Consider the following 21607-nt stretch of genomic DNA (forward strand, 5'->3'; position numbering starts at 1 on the left):
TGGCCTGACATACCACAACAACTCAATGGTACACCACAAAGCATGCACCTGAACACTGACATTACTAAAATGGCATACTGGGTCTCACTGGGATGAAGTTACTAAGTTAATCTTCTTCATAGCAGCCCATATGGTGCCATGCCTCCCAGTTGTGGCTAAAACAGTGCTGGTAACACACCACTGCCTTGGCTGCTGCTAAATGGGCCTTGCACAGCATCAAGGCTTTCTCTCCACACCCTCTCCCATAAAGGCCAGGAGGATGGGGGTGGGCAAGAGGTTAGGAGGGGATACAGCTGGACAGCTGACTCAAACTGACCATATGAATATAGCATACTATACAATGTTACGCTCAGCCACAAAAACACAGGGAATGGAGGAGGAAGGGGAGATGTTTAGAGTTCTGGAGTTTCTCTTCCCAAACAGCCATCACACATGCTGAGCCCCTGCTTCCCAGGAAGCAGCTGGACATCTGCCTGCTGATGCAAAGTAGTGAATGAATTCCTCTTTTTGCTTTGCTTGCATGTGCTTTTGCTTTTCTTACTAAACTGCCATTCTTATTAAACTGCCGTCTTAATCCACGAGTCTTTTCACCTTCCTTCTATTTTTCTCCCCATATCCCGGGAGAGGGGAGTGAGCAAAAGGTAGGGTGGGTGTTTGGCTGCTGTCCGTGGTCAACACACCACAACTTCTTCCATGCAAACTGATGTCAACATTTCAGGAAGAGAAGGCAGTTTGCAAGACCAAAGCAGTATGCCATATTTCATTTTTTCACAGTAGCATTTATCTCTGAGATTCCCTTAACTTACAGTAGGAAATTAAAAGCACATGCATTTCTTTACCATAACTAGGCAGATCTCTGCTGATGATATCCAGAGACACTCAGCCGGCGGCATCTCCATCCTTGGAGTTACTCAGAACACAACTGGACATGGCCCTGAGCAACCTGACATAGCTTTGAAGTTGGCCCTGTGTTGAGTAGGGCTTGGACCATATGAACTCCAGTGGTTGCTTGTTACCTGAATTATTCTAGGGTTCTATGACCTTGTAATCTTTGCTTCTTTCAAAGCAGAATTCTAAAAAGCCATTTTCAGCTTCTCAGCAGACTTGCAATGGGTTTAATATGTAGGTAATTTTCATGATAAGCCAAGTTGCCTGCATTCAGGAGTTGGGCTACTTGCTCTTTCTTTCCCTGCCTTTCGTAGTATTTTCTTTTTTGCCAATGAAGAAGAAACTATTAATCAGGAGCAACAGAAATTAACACAGGTAAGTGGTTGAAAAGGCAGGTCTCACAGCAAAAGCCTGCCATAATTCTGAATTACTCTTCTCAGTTTGGAAAAAAAAAACCAAACCACTAAGCATTATTTTAATACAGTTTGAGCATTTATTCCATGCACAGTTGTGCAAGCATGTGAACCTATTTTAGTTCTCTGAGGAATTCAGTGAAGCCAGAAGGCACTGAAGCCAGGAAGCACAACTTCTAGTTGCGAAAAGATCTCTGTAACAGTCATCTAAGAAACATACAAAACGTGTGACTTTTTGGGAGAGTTCTCTCTATTCAAGGCAGCCATATTATTGACACGTGGACTGAATTTGACTTACAAGAGCTTTTCACCTCCTCCTCTGCCTGAAAGTGGGGAGACTGGCGATATGCTTTCCACTGCACCCTGCACAATCTACAACTTAAAGCCATCACCTCCATCATCTAAGCATGGTTCCCACTGTTAAAAAGGTAGGACTGCCTTGATGTGATCACTGGTAGTCAGAGCCACATTTTCTGTATCACTGTACATTTTCAGAATATGCAGGACATGTATCAGCGTATCAGAGTATCAGTGATGTCTGCAACTTACCTGTCTATAATGGCACACATGTCAATGGTGACATTGGCAAAGCTTCCCAGCTGGCCTTGCTCCACTGCGTGCAAATCCACCAGCTGATCATCCACGTGAATAAACTGCATGCATCCTTGAAATGAATGCTGAAATAGCGAGTGATCTGAGTCATTCATCTGTATAGGAAACCCTGTAGAGCAGCAGAATAAAGAGCATTATTAACTTCATATACTATTACTCAAGCCAGTATTTTTTCACAGGAAAATACATGTTTTCTAGACAGGGGAAGAAAAAGGCAAGGTGGGAAGGAAATATTGTACAGTTATTAGATTACATTGCAATGTTATTGATTTAAGTCATTGGCAACTACCTGCAAGAATCCGTACAGATGATGATTCTTTCATTAATTTTTGTCTACAGGATGGAAGTCTTCTGCTACCCTTCTCCTCCCCCAGATCTCTATTGCTGTTTCTCATTACTTCTCTCTTCATACAGAGATTAAGGGAATAGGAAAAGACTTCATCTCCTTGCCATATTTTAGGAATCACATTTGCATTTCTCAGATTTTTCTGAGAAAAACATATTCCATGTATTCCATGAAGTGAATTTCCAGTTCAGCTTTCTCTAGAACTAGGCTTCACAGGCAATGAATACTTGTGTTGGAAACTTTCTGCAAACTTAAAACTAGCCCTAAAATCTAACTTCCTGGCCCACTTCTGAGGAATCTGAGGACATTCTGTAGTATTTTCATTTTTGCTCTGAATACATTCATTTGCCTGTCTTTCTGAAGGTGGTTTGGAAGAGATGAGAATGAATTAGTGTCTTGACTCAGGCTAAAAGGCAGGGAGACAGAGGATGCTTGCATGTAATTGTTTAACTGAATGCCCTTCAGAAGTGAATGTCTCAATTTACTTGAGAAAAATGTCCTCGATAAGACAGTGGAGAGCCTCATTCACTACTTATAAACCTTTAACAATGAACTCCCTGAAAAAGCATCAAGAAAATAATTTAGACAGAATCTGTTTAAGATGACAGCAGGAAGGAAGAGAGGGGGGCTAACAACAGTTTAATGGTAAAGAAGGTAAAAAATCTGAAAAATGCATAATAATTTTGCAGATTTCAGCTAGGGAGGTGACTAGCCACACAGTTCTTGATTGACAAGGGTAAAAAAATCACACACATTTGTTTTGGTAGCTAAGACAGTTTATACAGTTCCCATTCCTTCTCCCACTTTCCTGTCCAACTTCCCAATCCCCAATGCCTTACTGCCTTCTTCAATAGCATGGAAACAGCTATTTGTGGAGACAGAAGAGTAACAGATTATCAAACCAGTATTGTTTGAGCAGCAGTAGGAAAAAGGAATGAACGTAATTTTAAATTCTGTTCCTGAATACAGTTTATTGTGTGCCACACAAATAGTTGGATTGGCTAAAAGAGAGGGCAATGAATAGAGGGCAGAAACAAGCAACTGGGGCTTGAGGACAGATCCTACTTCATGTGGCACCTGTTACTAAAAAAACCCAGATACACATAAGTCTTCCCCAAATTACAATTAAGACCCATTTTACCTGAAGGGCTTTGCCAGAACATTCATATGACCGGTAATGTTTTTTTAAATTTTCTAAAACAGGCTTGCCCATCAGCTAAAATTACTGCTGGTAGCTCCAAATTTCCCTGACTCACTTCTGTAAGCACTCACTTCAGAGTTCACTGGTGGCACCACAGAATCAGGGATGTTATAGTAATTAAGCAGTGACCATGCTAACAGTTAGCTCTGACAGATATTTTAAGAAATTGGGCAAAGGTTTGTCTTGAGGTCATATCACCTTTGGAGCAAAATTGTGACACTATCGCCGGGAGCCATAAACTGCTATGAGAAAGATAAATAACTCCCTCACACTAATACACATCTGATGGAGAAGGAAAAACTCCTAGGGATCCCCCAATTGCCTAACTAGTGCATAATAACCTCATCAGATCAACTGTCTCCCACCAAAATTGTGCTAATCCTAGACTGTGGGAATTGTTATTTTGGACTGCCAGAAAAGTTAAGTTGTAGGGACAAGATTTATATTCTCTTCCCAGCATGTGCATTGGCTAGTGACTTATCTGATGAAAAGAGGACAGGGCTTTCAGAAACCTGCCTCCTACTTTTTTTAACTTGTTCTTTGCAGTGACTGATTAAACTGATTCATCTGAGGCTTTACAGACAACAGTACAGAGAGACAGAAAGTGCAAGTCAATTCTGTTTTGTTTGGTGGGTGCAAGCACAATATTTGCACGTTCCTATCAGGTACTTTCTCCAATTAAATTTGAACAGTTCTCTCTTTCAGTATAATTGTCTGTTTTTCCAGCTGTCACTGAAACTACCCTGTAACTCCTTCTCAGCAAGAACCCCAAACTAACACCAAGCACATAGTTGTTTAGATCTTCAATGTACTAGCAGAGCTGTGCAGGAAACCTGTGCATCATTTTCCGGTTCAAAGCACTTCCACAATTCCTTTGTTCTAAATATTAAAATCAAGGTTACCAACACTGAGGTAAACTCTTAGTAACATTCATGTAAACCCAGCAAAGCCAAAGACATTATATGGATTTATCTGAATATAATGAAAGATTATCCACCATCCTTGAAGCACTAACTGAAAAATAAGATCAAAATCTAAAGCCACAATTCACTCTTCACATCAAAAAGAGTATGAACCAAATAACTAAGCCACAAATGTATGATTAGATTCAGCAATATATTCCAACAAATTACTACCAACATTTGATAGCATTTGAGAACTAACCACAGAGGCATTTCAGTATGTGATTCTCAGCTTCACTGCATCTGAAGTATCAGTCTTGACCTACACTATACTAGCACACAGTTATTATTGGTCTCTGGGACACATTCTCAGCTTTGCTACTGGTTGAACCTGAAAACAGGAAAGTAGCAGCTGGGTCCCTCAGCCCAGGCAGAGACCCCAGGTCCCTGGGTCCCCAGGCTGGGGTAGGAAGGAGTCATGGGCTGGAGCAGCTGAGGGGGCAGCCACTCCTAACCTAACTACATAAATCAAGCTTTCCTCTATTACCCAGGAGAGTGGCGTACACTAAGCATTAGTCAGTTTGGGATTCTGAATTTTGCTGTATCTATCAATGGATGAAGACTATCATTTGCTCACTTATACGTCTGTTTACTTGTCTTCCTGCTACTCCCTTTGCTGTTCCTAGTCATGTGAGGAACTGGAAGAGGAGGGGTGTTTATGCACTTGTACAGCACTTTGCATAATTGTCTGTGAGGCTGACTGGCTGTCAAGGCATTGCAGTCATGCTATACTATAACACATAGTTATGCAAAGCCATAATTTCTGAAAACAATTCACTATCCACAGGGAATGGAAGAATGGTGGGTTTTTTGAACCATATGCTTCTCACAAACCAGCCTTCTCTAACACCATTTTTTTTCTGCTTTAAAATTGTTGCCATAGCTTAGACAAACTCCTCAGAATGTAGTTAATAAACATACTGTTACATAAAGAGTTTAGCACATGGGAAAGCAACTAGATAAGCCTTGTGTGTAACACCTACATTGTTTTTTAACTACTAGGTGTACAGTCTAACGCCCATTAATTTTGGTGGGACCTGGACATTTTAGGCAATTCCAGTCCAAGTCATCTGAGGCAAAGCTTCTGCCTCAAATGTAAACCTGGAAATAACCTACTACCTTGCAGTTGTTATTTCAATACATACAACAATGCCTTCCCCTTCCAGATTGCCATTACTGAGACATGATTCAATTCCTCATCCTTCCTACAGTGAATAAAATTTTAATTAAATGAAGTTCTATAATCAAGGCTGATAGTAATGCTGTCACTAGAAAGGCTAAATAATGGATGAACAATTTGGACAGCACTGTATTGATCTTCTTGCTGACAAGAAAATATGTACATTTTCAAAATGCACATAAAATGCAGTTTGGACAGTTTAAAACAATGTTCATGCTTATGATTAAAAATGCACTTTAAAGTCAGGTAGACACCGATATCCTGTGATTTCTACATCTTTCTGACTTTTTCCATACAAAATCTGAATCTTACCATTTTACTTTTCACATTTTAAGCCCACAAAGAGATGGATTATCCTGCAAAGGTCAGACGTGGATTGAATCTGAATTTTCTGGAGCTCATGGAAATTTGTTTCCAGGACTTCTTTCTGACCTACCAAACAGCTAACAGCCAAAATTCTAGACCCAGTTCCTGATCTTAATTCAAACTTGCAAGAAAATTTAGAAAATCTATAGTTTTGATTCATGCTATTTTCTATGTTAGAAGTCACTTTAATGTATTAAAATAAATATAATAAAGTATAATAGGTATAATAAAATACCTATGAAATAAAAACAGTACTTCTTTTCCAGTGTCAAGATCTATCATGCCACTCTTCCAGTCACCTGAGTAAGGTTCTATCAAAGATATTATAAGAAAGGAAGTTGAAGGAAGAATACATTCAGGTTCATGGTATAATTAGGGAAGAACATACAGTCAGAGCATGTCATTAAACATCTGATGCACTACTTATTTCTGAGATCTGACCTAAGAATGAAATACCATACTAGACCCTGAATATACAATTAGAGATTATTTTGTATCTCTATGTGAAACACTCAGATTTTCTTTGAAACGTAATGCAAATTTCATTGTGACAAGAAGACAGTTTTTCTCCACAGCTTGTGAAAACACCTCATCATTATATTTTTATTTTTGCCTTTTGTTTTATTTGTAAGTTAATGATGGGCTGGTGTTTGTATACAGATGGTACTTAGTATTTTACTTCCTTAAATGAAAAAATACACCCCATTTTAAAAAAAAGTAACTACCATCTTAGATATCTAACTGGTAGTCCATATTGTCTTCAACTAGTTGCATGGGTACCTGCAAAATCTAGTAATCAATACAAAAAGTGACTGATCTCAAGGCTGACAGTGATTCTTATCTGCATGGTATTTCAAGTATACATCCTGGATCACTGCTATGCAGAATGAGAGGAAGGACACAAAATTCTTTATTTGTCAGGGCAAATAGAAGCACAGTATCGTTCAAGGGTCAAGTAATCTTCAAATTTTCTATACATATCATACAGAGTTAAAAGATGTTATTCCGAATCCACAGAACAAAACTCAATTTCAGTGCATAGCAATGAACTTAGATTGAAGACATAGCTGGTGTTTCATGTTAATAAACACCAAAAGACACTAAAAGAAAAGCTCAATACACCTACCTACCCAAATTCACTGTAGTATTTTTATGTTTGTTTCAGTCAGACCAGAATGGGGCCCTTAGTGTGAAGTGGAACACAGGCAATATCTCTGGAAAACTAGAAGATTCCTGCTCCAAGAGCATGAAATAAACTAAAGTAAACAAACTGCAGAAGGGATGAACAGTGCGAGTTAAAATGGAATATTTTTTTCATTTCACTGCATCTCTGTAAAGGTACAGAAATGCTCAAAAAAGCACACACTTTCTAAGAATTTGAAGGAATACAGGACCAGTACTGGAGGTTTGAACACAGTCATGCCTGTTAACTCCAGTCATAATTCTGTATTAGGGAATATGAGGACTACGGTTGGGGTTTGCCAAGACATTTGGATCCCACATCTAGCAACTGTATGAACTGTTCTGAAAATAAACATGACTTCAGGGTCTCCCAGCTCAATGGAGTGCAGAAAGGCAACCAGAATGGGAACTACGATTTTTCTGTGTGCGTTTGCAGAGAAAGTCACCAACTTCTTGAATGAGGCATTTTCTAATAAATTAATCTCTTTTTTTGCCTTCATTGTTTCAGGACATGGACCTGTTGGAGCAAGTCCAGAGGAGGGCCACGAAGATGATCAGGGGGCTGGAGCACCTCTCCTATGAAGACAGTCCAAGAGAGTTGGGGTTGTTCAGCCTGGAGAAGAGAAGACTCGAGGGAGACCTTAGAGCATTCTTCCAGTACCTAAAGGGGACCTACAAGAAAGCTGAAGAGGGACTTTTTACATGGGCATGTAGTGATAGGACAAGGGGTAATGGCTTTAAACTGAAAGAGGGTAGACTTAGATTAGATGTAAGGAAGAAGTTCTTCACTGTGAGGGTGGTGAGTTACTGGAACAGGTTGCCCAGAGAACTTATGGATGCCCCCTCCCTGGCAGTGTTCAAGGCCAGGTTGGATGGGGCTTTGAGCAACCTGGTGTAGTGGAAGGTGTCCCTGCCCATGGCAGAGGGGTTGGAACTAGATGATCTTTATGGTCCGTTCCAACCCAAACCATTCTATGATTCTATGTTTCCTTGATTTATAGAAACACAGAGGTTGACTGCAAGCTACTGCATTCTACCCCAACAAATGCATATTACTAACCTAAAAATCCAAATGTGTCTATATACAGAAAGAAAAGCACACTTTACTAATGCTAGAGCTTAGAAGAAGAGGATGTTGTACTTCTAGCGCTCCTGGGGCACACATGCACCATGTAGTTAAAACAGCTAGCATTAGTGAAGTCTCCAGTGGACTTCGCAGAATCTTCTCTGTACATGTCATTCATATTATGATGAAAAAGTGTAACCAGATCTCACAAGAATTGACAGCATTTTCTACCAATGGTGTGACTCCTGATTTGTTTTGTCTCCTCTGGAAATCTGGTCTTCAGCCAGATTCTATTCTCTAAAAATATTTTATCACCAGCTGTCTGCTTATTAATTGAAGCCAGTTCTGGAAAAGCATTGAGATTTTTCAGTCTCTCTATACTACCATTTCTTAACCCTCACTTAGATTTCCCTTCAGTGTATTGACACGGCTTCGGTACCTACCAGTTCTCGATGGGATTGAATTCTTTAAGAAGTAGCTTCTAGGACCTCTCTACCTGAGGTATGAAGAATACCAATACACTACTACAGTTCTTCTTTACCACATGCCAGAGAAATTCTTCCTGGAGCACACCTGAGATTTAGATGTAGCAATTCTAGGGTTATGTGACCTAGCCATAGATATAGCTTATGTACAGAGTAATAGGTTATCTGAACATGTAATTATACTGGTATTGTTTATAAGTTGGTCATCAAGGAAAGAAACAGGCAGACAATGCAACAACCTAGGTAAGAAAAAGCCCAAAAGATACTCAGATGATAACAGCTGAGCAACTAGCTGTGAACAATCTTCAAGCCACAAGGCAACTTGCACAAATACCATTTTACAAGATATTAAATGGCTAGGATGACAGCCTAGAAAAAAGTAGAGGAAATACAGTTACAAAGGCACTGACAAAAGCAGAAACAGGGGCAAGGTAGACTATCTTTAAGAGCGCACAGGTAAATTACCGACAGTAACAAGGGAAGGATAAGACTACAGTATAATAATCTCTTTTTACCAGCTTGGTTGATTCAGTACTTCTCTTGCATTGCTGTGGACCTTCATGTGAACAACAGTGTACTTCTTTAGAAGAACTATTTTGAGACACTTTTCCCAATGGCTGGCCACAGAATTCAAAGGATTCAAATATATTTGGGCCTTCCAGTTAGTGTTGGAAAATAGTGTGGTTGTAACCCAGGCTTTCAGGTTGCAAGGTGATGTACCAGCTCAGTTGTTTGAAATGAACTGCAATGGGCCCTGAGGTATATCTCACCTTTAACTACGGCATCTTTTTCCTCTCCTTTTACTTTTCAATGCCAAAGGACAGGTACTCTTCTTTTTTTTTTTTTTTTTTTTTTTTTTTTTCTCTTTCCTGAGGTAATTACAAACATGGCCTCTCTCCTATTTTCAAAGTCATCTCCTGCAAAACATGTAGACCATGTCATTCCCAAATAGAGTGATTGTCTGGCAGATTGTACCCAAGCTCAGCTAGGAGGAAATATGCATACAGCCCACCTCTGTTCTTAGATCACATACCACCTGGACTATACTTTTAAAAAAATCCATGTACTATATTGCTACTGGGAGCAAAACTAACTAATTAAGCAGAGCACAAGCATGATTTTCATTCACAGGACATTATTTCAGTCTTAATAAATACCACAAGACATGTCTTAAATAACAACATTCGTTTACACAGCTACACTTCATACCCTAGTTCAGATAACACTGCAACAGAAAAGAAATTATTCCTGACAATCTAAAAAGACTTCTATATTCAGGAAAGAAACTACCCATTAGTATTCTCAGATACAAATCCTCAATGAAAAAAGACCTGTTGCAAACCAGGTACAATAGTAGTCTGTTGAAAAGTTGCTGCTGCAGACTTAGCTTCCCTAAGAGCCATAGTGGACATTACAAACCCAAGACACGAACAATGTCTTGGTGGTGGAAGAGAACAAATATAATTATCACATGGGACTGGTTTTACTGATTTTGTCTTTAGACAGGGGGAAGATGAGATTGATGCCTGTGTGAAAAATAATGACTTCTCCCCCTTTATGATTCTCTCTGAAGTTCTTCTGTACATTGGATAAATGTTTGCCCAGATATCTGAGAGCAAAAATAAAATATTCTTGTCTGCTGGGAAAAAGAGATTAAATATTACTGTCAGGGTATGGTAGCATCTTAAAAGGAGGATTATAGGGGGAAAAAATTCAGTAAAATAGTCTTAAAAATACACCTAGATGCTAAAATTAATACTTGTCCAAATCACAACAGAAATAAATCAGGTATTATCTACTCAATGCACAGATAATTTTCCATCTTTTATTTGACTCACTGTTCTACTTCCCTTGCATGGTGGGTGGCTCAATTGTGCATACTGTTGGTAATACAATGTCAGTATTTGTGTGGGCTCATAAAAAAAAAAATACAATAAACTGAATTCAGTATTTTGATATGTTTGCATTCCAAGAGAATCAGAAATTTACTGATACAGGAAATGTATGTTTCTTTTCACAAAATAATATCAAAACTGGATCATCTTGCTATCTTGATGTTTAAAAAAATGAACAGTGAGATTTAATTTCTTTTCTTGCAAATAAATGTATTCCAAAGTCCTTATTTTGACAAGAACTGATGTAAATGGTCGGTAATTCATATTCCAAAAGCAGCTTTTTTTATGTTGAAATGAAAGCAGCAACTTCGCTTGATGGAAAGTGTGCCTTATATAAACAAGTGCTCCACTGAGGAAAGTCCACTTTTTAAAGTGGCTAGAGGTTGGGTTTTTTTGCTTTTTCTTCAGAAACTGCTTGATTTTGCCAGTTGTTAAACACTTCCAATTCCTGCCTACTTCAGTGGGGTTTGAGAATAGTCAGCCACTTAAGACATAAATGAAGAGTCCTCAGGAAAAGTACGATAAAAAGACAAACAACGACTTTAAAATAAAAGAGAAAATTTTAGATACATTTTAATCCTTTACTTAGAAACTGGCAGTGATCAAAATAAAAAGGGACACTGAGATTGCGATAAAGTTAATATAAATAACACAATGAAACTGGACACAAATGAAAAAATACATTGTTTGAAAAACTTCACTTATGAAGCATTTAAGCACAGTTTTATGCTCTGGTGGTTCTTAGTACAAAGGCTATACTGTTTCCTGGCAGAGGAACAGTTACACAAATTATAAAACATTTTGGGTATTATCTGACAAATTAAAAACATTGAAAATGTATTCTGCTGTTTTTAAATGAAGGTTTACTATCTTCAGAAGTGAGTTCCCTTGGAAAAAAAAAAGTGCTGAAACCCTAAAATATGAAATCAGCAAGAACTCTGTTTGTTTTGAAATAAACTCAAAAGCTGTCCTGATCTTCCTGTTTAGACAAAATTCTCCTTCAAATAACTGGAAACAAGAGCAATAGCAGCAAGTTTGAATCATCACTTTATGACATGGAGAGAAGCAGTAAGAAAGATCATTATTACCAGTCTTGGCTAATTTAAGTCAATCTAACACTTTACTGCAATTTCTATCTTATTTTATTGGATATGATAGAAAATACAGAAAGTCACATAATTATCAAATTGCAGCAAATCTGTACATTACACTACCCATATAATACATGCTATTCATATGCTTTCTATTTTATAACAAACAGAATGAATGCACACTACATTTTCAAAGTTACTGCTACTCCACTTCTACCAAAAATCCCCCATGAAGATAAAAAATGTCTAGAGACTCCTGGAGATAACTACACTTAGGGACATATAGGCAGTGTAAAATACTCAATCACTATTTACTGCCTTTAAGAGACATACAGTGTGGAGATTACACTGTTGGCATTAATTGTGTAATCTTATTTGCTGCTCCTACATGAACTTATTTTGTATTTTTACGTACTGCAAAGTTCTGGTCACAATATCATTAAGGTGAATTGACTTCCATCAAAAATAGTAGTATAGAAGTCACTGAACCAATTCAGCTACAGATTCACATGACTTACTTCCACCAACTTCCACCTAAGAGATTTATATTTTAATCAACAATTATTTTTTTTTTCAGTCCAGTTAACAAAGGTACCAAAACGAAAGCACTTAGTGTTGAGTGGCCATCCACCCAAGCAAAATCACTGTGAGCTACAGTTTGTATGACCACAATACATCACCTTGTGGTAAAATGCATCAGTTCAGAACTGAGTTTTGGTTTAGGTACCTTAAACATGCTATTTCTAGTTTCATGCCGTTCACTGCATGTTCTCCAGTATTCCCAATTTTCTCACTTATCTCCTACTACCCTGTATCCACTATAACCACAAAGAGTACCAACCTCCCCAGAGATTTACCAAGAAAACAGAATTACGTCTTGGTTGCAAAGACTTTGTTGGAGCTTTGGTCCTAATAAATGTTTCTGTATATTTAAAACTTGAAAAGTGATGTGTTTTGAAGTGCATTCAGATACTCAGTGCATCTTAAATGTCTATTCTGACACTTTTGTTAGCAGTAACTTCCAAGTTTTGAACACCTTAAATCTAGTTTTCAGACTTCTAAAACTACCTTAAGCACATTAATCATTGGTGATAAGTATATCACCATATAGATGGTTTCTATAGGTCAAAATTAAGGATGCCCATTAAATATGCCAGGTGGATTTAAAGATCAACATTGTTACTCTTTAATGGGCAAACTAAAAAAATAATTAATTAGATATTTAAAGAGTTATCTTAATAATTTTCATATTTTGCAAAGCTTAGGTTTTCCTTGATTAATCATATCTTTGTTCTTAAATTCCCATAAAAGTATATTATTTGAGTGTCATGGTTTAACCCCAGCCAGCAACTAAGCACCACGCAGCCTCTCACTCACTTGCCCGCCACCCAATGGGATGGGGGAGAAAATCGGGAAAAGAAGTAAAACTTGTGGGTTGAGATAAGAACGGTTTAATAGAATATAAAAAGAAGAAACTAATAATGATAATGATAACAATCATAAAATTACAATAGCAATAATAAAAGGATTGGAATATACAAGTGATGCACAATGCAATTGCTCACCACCTGCCAACCAATGCCCAGTTAGTTCCCGAGCAGTGATCCCCCCAGGCCAACTACCCCCAGTTTATATACTGGGCATCACGTCACATGGTATGGAATACCCCATTGGCCAGTTTGGGTCAGCTACCCTGGCTGTGTCCCCTCCCAACTTCTTGTGCCCCTCCAGCCTTCTTGCTGGCTGGGCATGAGAAGCTGAAAAATCCTTGACTTAGTCTAAACACTACTTAGCAACAACTGAAAACAAGAGTGTGTTATCAACATTCTTCTCATACCAGACTCAAAAACATACCACTGTAGAACCTACTAGGAAGACAATTAACTCTATCCTAGCTGAAACCAGGATACTGAGCAATACTATTAAGTACATTAAACTCTGTAGGGCTTAATGGAATCCCTATAAAAAGTCACTAAATTCATAGTAAAGGCTGTCCTTACACTTATTAGAATCCTATGCAAGAAAGACATAGTAATTTAATTTTTAATAGTAATTTTAAAATCTTAGCATTACAAACTATAGAACCGATTAACAAATTTGTATCTATTCTCTTACATTTTCCATTTATAATAACTGTAAAGACATGTAACTCAAAAAATGTACCATGGTACTTTTTTTATCAGTGGCATATTTTATTATGTATTAGATGAAGACAAGATGAAAAAAAGGTAAGAGAAAGAGGGTAAATCACATGGTCATTCTGAGACCTTAAAAGTAAACAGCAATGTGATTAGTAGTCCCTTGACTTAATAGATTAGCTACATTGTTTGCTTGTATTATGAGATATTTATAAGCTGTTCGAATTACATACCTGTTTGGGCAAACTGGATAGTTTAACTTTATTAAAGTGTTACGCATCTTTAACTCAGTGGTAGAATAGAACTTTGTATCTGTTTTTTCAGGTGGTCATGATTTAAGCAATATTTAGCTTTCTTATTTCTATTTAGAGACACAAATATAGAAATAGATCACTAGTAGATTGTCTTTCCAAATTTAGGAAGAAATAACAAAGAATCTCTACAATGTAAATACACACATTCTCTCCTTTCTGAATGTGAGCTAATTTATCTGCAACACATAATTTGTACCTGCAGTTCAAGTGAAAAGTTAGCAACCCCTAACACTCTTATAAGTGGAAAGCACTCATATAGCAGTGCATATTCTAGCTATATTAATATTAGAAAGAAATCCATATAATAAATCAGAATGAACTCTAGTCAAAAATCATAACAAAATCCATTTTCTGTTATCTCCATAATTATTTATAGCTATTATGAGCACAAACATTTCACTAAATGTAAAGAACCGAAAGTCTATTTGTCTCTTACTCCTAAGACTTGAATGTTAAAAAGGATCAGCATTTTATCTTTTTTTACACTTGCTGCTCTCTCTCAAAAAAAGAGATGAAAATATTATCATTTTAGAAACTGATCTTCAACCTTGTACAATAAGAAAATTAAATAAAAGAGTTCCAGCTGTTGGGTTACGGTGCATTTCTACTTTCTCAGCTCATTCAACCTTCACTCTATTACAAGTGTGCTCACTCGAAACAAGGTACGTGTATAGCAGAAAACTTGAAGTAGAAACATCAATCTCCTGTCTTTTTTAATAAAAGAAAAAAAAAAAAAACCCAAGCAATTTCTTTTCAAAGAAACTGAATGAAACTTTAAACTGAAACCACAAAATAATCCCTTAAGCAGCATAACCCTTAACATTCTTTCTTCCTCCCAGTATTAATATCAAGTCCAATGGAGCCAAGGAGCTATCTTAAACACCGTGGCTGTCTATTCAAAAGCACAGCAAGCATAGCAGCAAAGGCCTCATATTGTAGTGACTCAACATAAAGTCAATGGGAGTTTTTTTGAATAACAAGTTACAAGACTTAACTGTGACAAATAGCACTAGGCTCATTAAGAGTTCTCTTGAAAGTGCTTTAAGATGCATGACAGCGCATATTGATTGACTCACATCCGAAGAAAATATGCTATTTGTTAAAAGAACTGTGCTTATTTCCTTGAAAGAAGGATTATTTTTTGTTTTCTTGGAAATATACACTGGCAAGTACACAGTGAAAATAATATTATTGACATGCCACATGCAAGATGGATTTCCTCCTACTGTAATGCTGAATGATTCCCACCAAAATGACTGAAGCAATTGAGTGTGTTGAGGAAAGCTATGTAAAGAATAATAGAGCTGCCCAAATATAAAAGAAATCTTAGCTTTTCAAATTTTGGGTTGTTGTTTGATGTAATATTTATACTCTTCAAGGTTCAAAATAATTATAGAAATTATGATGGATGAATTTTAAAAGATTTATTTTCAACAGGAGCTCAACTAAAATCTTTAACAGGTATCATGCAGTTACCTTCCATTGGTATTGACACGGGCTTCTTTCATGATGCCTCAGAGTGGGAAAATAAAGACCAAAATTACAGTCACTTACGAAAAATGAAATTATTATAAAATCACAAAATAATTTCATTTAGAAGGGACGTCTGGAGATGATCTGATCCAAACTGCTCTTCAGAGGAGGCCAAATTAGGATAGGTTGCTTAGGGATGTGTCCAGTCCAGTTCACTGTCTCCAAGGATGGAGATTTCAGAACGTCTCTGGACAAACTGTTCCAGTGTTTGACCACCCTCATGGTTGACAAATATGTCCTTGTATTTAATCAGAATTTCCATGTTGCAACTTGTGACTGTTGCCTTTTGTCTTCTCATCATACACTTCCAAGAAAAGTCTGGTTCCGTCTTTTCTACACCCTCCCGGAATGCAGCTGTAGACAGCAAGAAAATCTCCCGTCAGCCTTCTCTTCTGGAGGCTAAAGAAACCCAGTTCTCTCATCCAGCCTCTCCTCATACATCATGTGCTTGAAGCCCTTAAGCCTCTTGCTCACCCTCTGCTTGACTTGCTCCAGTATGTCATTGTCTTTCTTGTACTGGGGGGCCCAACACAGTGTGCTCTAGATGTGGCCTCACCAGTGCTGATGGAGGGGAAGAATTACTGCAGCCTGCTGACTCTACTCTTGCTGATGCAGCTCAGTATGCCAGTGGCTGCCTTCACCACAGGGGTACAATCACTGCTTATGTTCAACTTGTTTCTCAGGGCCCAAGGTCCTTTTCTGCGCAACTCTTTGCTATCCGGTTGATGACCAGACTGGACTGATGCAATGGATTATTCAGTCCCTGGTGCAGGACTTTGAGTTTGTCTTTGCTGTACATGATGAGGTCTCGTCAGCTCATTTCTCCAGCATGTTGAGGTCCAGGTGAATAGCAGGCTTAAGTTCCAGCATACCAACCACTTCCCCTAGTTTGTTACCATCCACAAATTGCTGAGAGTGCACTCCATTCCATTACCCAGGTTGTTTATAAAAACATCAAACAGTATCAGGCCCTGAAGAACACCACTAGTAACTGGACACCACTTAGACTTTGTGCTGTTGACCACCACCACTTGAGCCTGGTGTCCAGTCAATTTTCCCCCACCTTATAGTTCATCTGTCCAGTTCATATTTCACCAATTTGCTATAAAGATACTATGCAGACTGTGTTGAAGGCCTTTCTAAGATCAAGGTATACAACATTCACTGTTCTCGTTGTTCTCTCATCCATGGAACCAATCATAGAGGGCAATCTCAGGTATCTCCCAAAATTAGCATAACGTTTCGAAGGTCATTGACAGCAACCTTGCAATGAGATTGGCTGCCTCTATGAGCATTCTTGGATCCAGCCCACCTGGTGCCACAGACTTCTCTACATCTGATTTGTACATATGGTCCATAATCTGGTCTTTTTCTGATGTGGGCTTTACTTAACTCCCCAAGACTCTGCCACTAGTTGCAGGGGCCTGGGAGGCCTGAAAGCAAACTTTACCAAGAATGGCCAAAGCAAAGAAGGCACAAAGTATCTCAGCCTTTTCCATGTCCTCTGTCCCTAGGTCTCTATCCCAATGAGCAGTGGGACTACATTTTTCTTAATTTCCATTTGCTGCTGATATACTTACTGAAGCCTCTCTTGCTGCCTGTCATATCCCTGACTAGCTTCAACTCCAGCTGAGCTTTGGCTTTCCCGGTTCCAACACTGCACGTGTGGGCAATGACTCTATAATCCTCTTGGGCAGCCCATCCCTGCTTCTGCCCAGTGTGTTGTTTCCTTTTCACATTTGAACTCAGTCAGGTGTTCCCTTCTTCCTATAGCTATGATAGTTTCATTTAAACAATATAAATTATTGAAATAGATCTGTTAAAATATACAAAAAGCCCAGAGTTTTCGTTCACTTTGACTACATGGATGGCATTAAATTCCAGACATATACACACACACTCTCTAATGTCTACTTGGAAAGAAAAGTAAAATCGATTATAATTTAAATTGTCCTAATGTCCACTTCGTTCATATTATGTTCTTTGCGGCCTGTTAGAGTGAGACGTCAGGGTATTTTTGATAAGTGCAAATGTTAAAAACATTTTTCTATTTAGGGGGTTTTACTACAGACTTGAAACTCTGAACCGCATAATGCACTGGTAGTTAAAAGGAGTATGGAATGCACCTGAGGGAAGAGGCTGAGAAAGGAAGGGATAAAAGAAGACAGAAAAATTACATCTAACCTCTGTGTCTCCTACTCCTTCTGTTGCTCTTTGCCTCTCAATCACAAAACCAAAGTAATATTTACTTTGAGCCAACGAGGAAAAGAGGCAACAACTTAGCTGAGGACATGCTCTGCAGACACTGTTATTCAGCTGGCAAAACAGGGATGCCTTTCTCCAGTCCTTTTCCTTTCCTCTCCACTGCAGTGAGCCAAGCTACACAAACAAAAGCTCTGTGGCAGTTTGTCGTGGTGTAACCCCAGCCTGCTTAGAACTAAGCACCACACAGCCACTCGTTCATGCCCCCCCCCGCCCCTGCAGTGGGATGGGGAGAGAATCAAAAAAAAGTAAAACTCATCGGTTGAGATAAAGACAGCTTAATAGGACAGAAAAGAAGAAAATAATAATAATATAATGATAATAATGATAATGATGATGATAATAATAATAATAATAATAGTAATAATAATAGAATTGGAATATACAAAACAAAGATGCACAATGTAATTGCTTACCACTCACTGACCGATGCCCAGTTAGATCCTGAGCAGAGATCCGCCCCTGCCCCAGCCAACTACGCCCCGTTTATATACTGGGCATGACATCACATGGTATGGAATATTCCTTTGGCTGGTTTGGGTCAGCTGTCCTGGCTGTGTCCTCTCTTGTGCCCCTCCAGCCTTCTTGCTGGCTGGGCATGAGAAGCTGAAAAATCCTTGACTTAGTCTAAACACTACTTAGCAACAACTGAAAACATCAGTGTGTTATCAACATTATTCTCATACTAAATCCAAAACATAACACTGTACCAGCTACTAGAAAGAAAATTAACCCTATCCTAGCCAAAACCAGGACACAGCTTTACCAAAACCTTGTGCAGGACTACACTTCTATTTTCTGGGGTGAACAGACTTCTTGGCTACAGGGAAGAGAATGGATTCCCTTGGTAGATCTTTGTTGAAATTGAAGCAGAAGATGCAAGAACTGTAGATGATACTTTTTTTCTTGTCTATGAAAACATTTTTCTTGTCTATGAAAGGCATTTTCAGGAAGCTCTGCAAAAAGATGAGCGATTCAACTCTAGCTGAACTCTGCTAAAAGGCAGAGTGCAGGTTTTAGGGGAGAGTTACGTTGTGCAAGACCAGGGTGACTTTGCTGTAATTTGGAACGTAAAGGGTTTTTTGCAGGGGAGATAAGGGAAAGACAAAGACCATACAGGTTATTACAGAGATGCTGGAATTGGAGAGTTTGGGATAAGCCAGCAAATGAATGTCTATGGAAGAGAAGAAGGACCAAAGTATTTCAGGAACCAATTAAACTAAAAACAAATTAAACAGCTGAGAACTAGGAGGCTATTAATAATCACTAACTTGTTCACTGACTGAGCACACTCATCTGATTCACAATTTTGTATCTTAGTGAAATAACATTTAAAGATTTGCTTGGTTTTGAAAAGAGACTTAAGATAAACACAATTATTTTCTCTGATTATAGATTGGAGCTTCTGAATTTGTTTAAAGTGAAAGACCAGCTTTCTGTATTTTGTACCTAAAGTGATCAAAATGGCAAGTATGTGTAATCAAATGAGCACAAAGGAAAAGAAAATATGACACTTGGCCCCTCTTGGTAAACTAATAGTCTCAGAGAATCTAAACTACTCCACTGACTTCATATAGGGTTTCCTGTTGCTAAAATTATAGATGTCACTGAAAAAAGAGGAACATTTTTACATTTGCATTTTAAGCCCACAAGTCTTTATTTAAGAAAGCACATAAGCACACCTGTAAGTCCATGTATGCAGAATTTCAGTATAAAAGACTTATTCTCTCAAACTGTTTATCTTCCTGTCTTGTAGGTAGCATTGTCTTGATAATACAGCTTTAAATAGCACAGGTGACGGAGCACAAGGAGACCAGCTGCTACATCTTATCTGACTATTATCAGCAAATTTCATCTACCTTGAGAGGATAGTAAGTAGTGAAGTCCTCATCGCACATGTGATTGAAAGCTAGCCTTACACATGATGACTCAAACAATACTTAAACAAATTATCCAGACAGGTTGCAAATTACTGTGTATATAATTTCTAGGCTCAATCAGATCACACACCCTGAGTTGTAACTTTTTTTGCCTCTATTTTCCTTTTTCTTTTTTCCTTCAGGTATTTTGTAAGACATACTACGAGAATTTGAAATCCTAGTGAAAAATTGTAAATATACCATTTCCAGTGTTCGTCAGAAATAAACAAAAGGCTTTCTTTTATTACAGTCAGAGATCAGTGTGAAATAGATTTATTAGGCCAACAACCATATAGCGCTGCTACATACAGAAACACATATTTGCATTTCACTCTTCATTTTTTTATCATCAGAAATCAATGTGCTTGTGCACAGTACCAGTCACAGTCAGGTTCTATTTCTAGATGTCTACATATAATGTATTTAGTTCCTGTGTTGGTGATCTGCAGAAGTCATCACTCACAAAGCTGTGATTTGTGGATAAGAATGCATGGGGCACATTTTGTAAGCAGGAATATTTTGGTAAATTTTGTTGCTCATTGTAATGTTTATAAAGGGAAAGAATGAATTAAAGTCCAGTTCTGATCTGGGAGACAACATGGGAATATTTGTACTCAATTTGCCTCCAGATGTATGCATGACAGTAGTAAAACTGAGAGAAAAAGTGAAAGTGAGAAAGCAGGACATTGCTAGCATCAAGCAACTGTATATGCAGCAATCATTAGCAAGATCGTAATTCTCCAAGTTTGACTGGGCAGTGCATCTGAGGAAAATACATCTTAGCAAGAAACCTCATTTGCCAATCATTAATGTTTAAGATTGAATTCTAAGGACACTTAAGCACAAGGAAGAGATGTTAGCAGAGGCCTATTTTTAAGACAACAAGGACAGAGAAAGGCAGAAGTTGATGGCACTTACAAGAATAGAAAGTCAGAAATTTCTTGATCTGGACTCCAGTTAAGAATGATCAGATTATACTGTCTGAATGACTTTGTCTTCTGCAATCCAGATAACCATTACAGACATCTGGACTGCTGTAGAAGAGCCAACTTACTTTATAAGAAAAAAGCAGTTAATTCCTTTTTAAAAAGTTAGGTTTACATTCAGAATTAAGTGCCTCCACTTAAGACGTGAAGACAGTGGAGGCTTCTGTGACTCATAGGCTAGGCATGTGAGTCTATTAAAGCGCTTCAATGCAAATGTATTGCCAAGACCTATCTGAATGAGGGCACTCGGAGGCTATGCAAGAACTGAAATCTTGCACAGAAGGCTTACACACATGCATATATACGCATACACAAAAGAGAATCTGCACTGAAAAAGTTCAGTTACTGTCATGGATCTTTCAAATATCTGTTGTTACAGTTATGTAAAGATGGATGTTCATAATTGGAAAATGAAAAATACGTACACAATTATATCAGTGCCAGTCTTCAGGAAAGAGGAGTGAGCTTTGTCAGTATGCATTTTTATGTGTCATGTAAACAAAATTGATCTGATTGGCAAGGATAAAAAACAGCTACTTATATAATTTTGAAAGACATCGAAGTCTATCAAATAAGGCATTACAGAGGAAATACTGGATGGCAATAATCCCAAATAAAAATCAAATTTAATTATCAGAACAATAAACACAATGATATAGATGGAGATGTACTACATGCTCATTTCTAAGCCCACCACAGCTATCAAAGCTAACACTGATGACTTATAAGCAGAATCTGTTACTTCACTACATCACCACATTCTTAACT

General features: G+C 38.0%; 1 protein-coding gene across 5 annotated transcripts in view; it reads right to left on the bottom strand.

The window, feature by feature from the left end:
• The window catches only part of CNTNAP2 (contactin associated protein 2), a 1219341-nt gene that overhangs the window by 479299 nt on the left and 718435 nt on the right, over nucleotides 1–21607 (bottom strand). For all 5 annotated transcript variants that reach the window (XM_030007829.1, XM_030007830.1, XM_030007834.1 and 2 more), the window contains one exon: nucleotides 1851–2022. In XM_030007829.1, the coding sequence (XP_029863689.1) occupies nucleotides 1851–2022 (172 nt within the window). The remainder of the gene's footprint in view (nucleotides 1–1850; nucleotides 2023–21607) is intronic.

The sequence above is a fragment of the Aquila chrysaetos genome, chromosome 3 (genome assembly GCF_900496995.4).
Source record: "Aquila chrysaetos chrysaetos chromosome 3, bAquChr1.4, whole genome shotgun sequence".
Classification (NCBI taxonomy): domain Eukaryota; kingdom Metazoa; phylum Chordata; class Aves; order Accipitriformes; family Accipitridae; genus Aquila; species Aquila chrysaetos.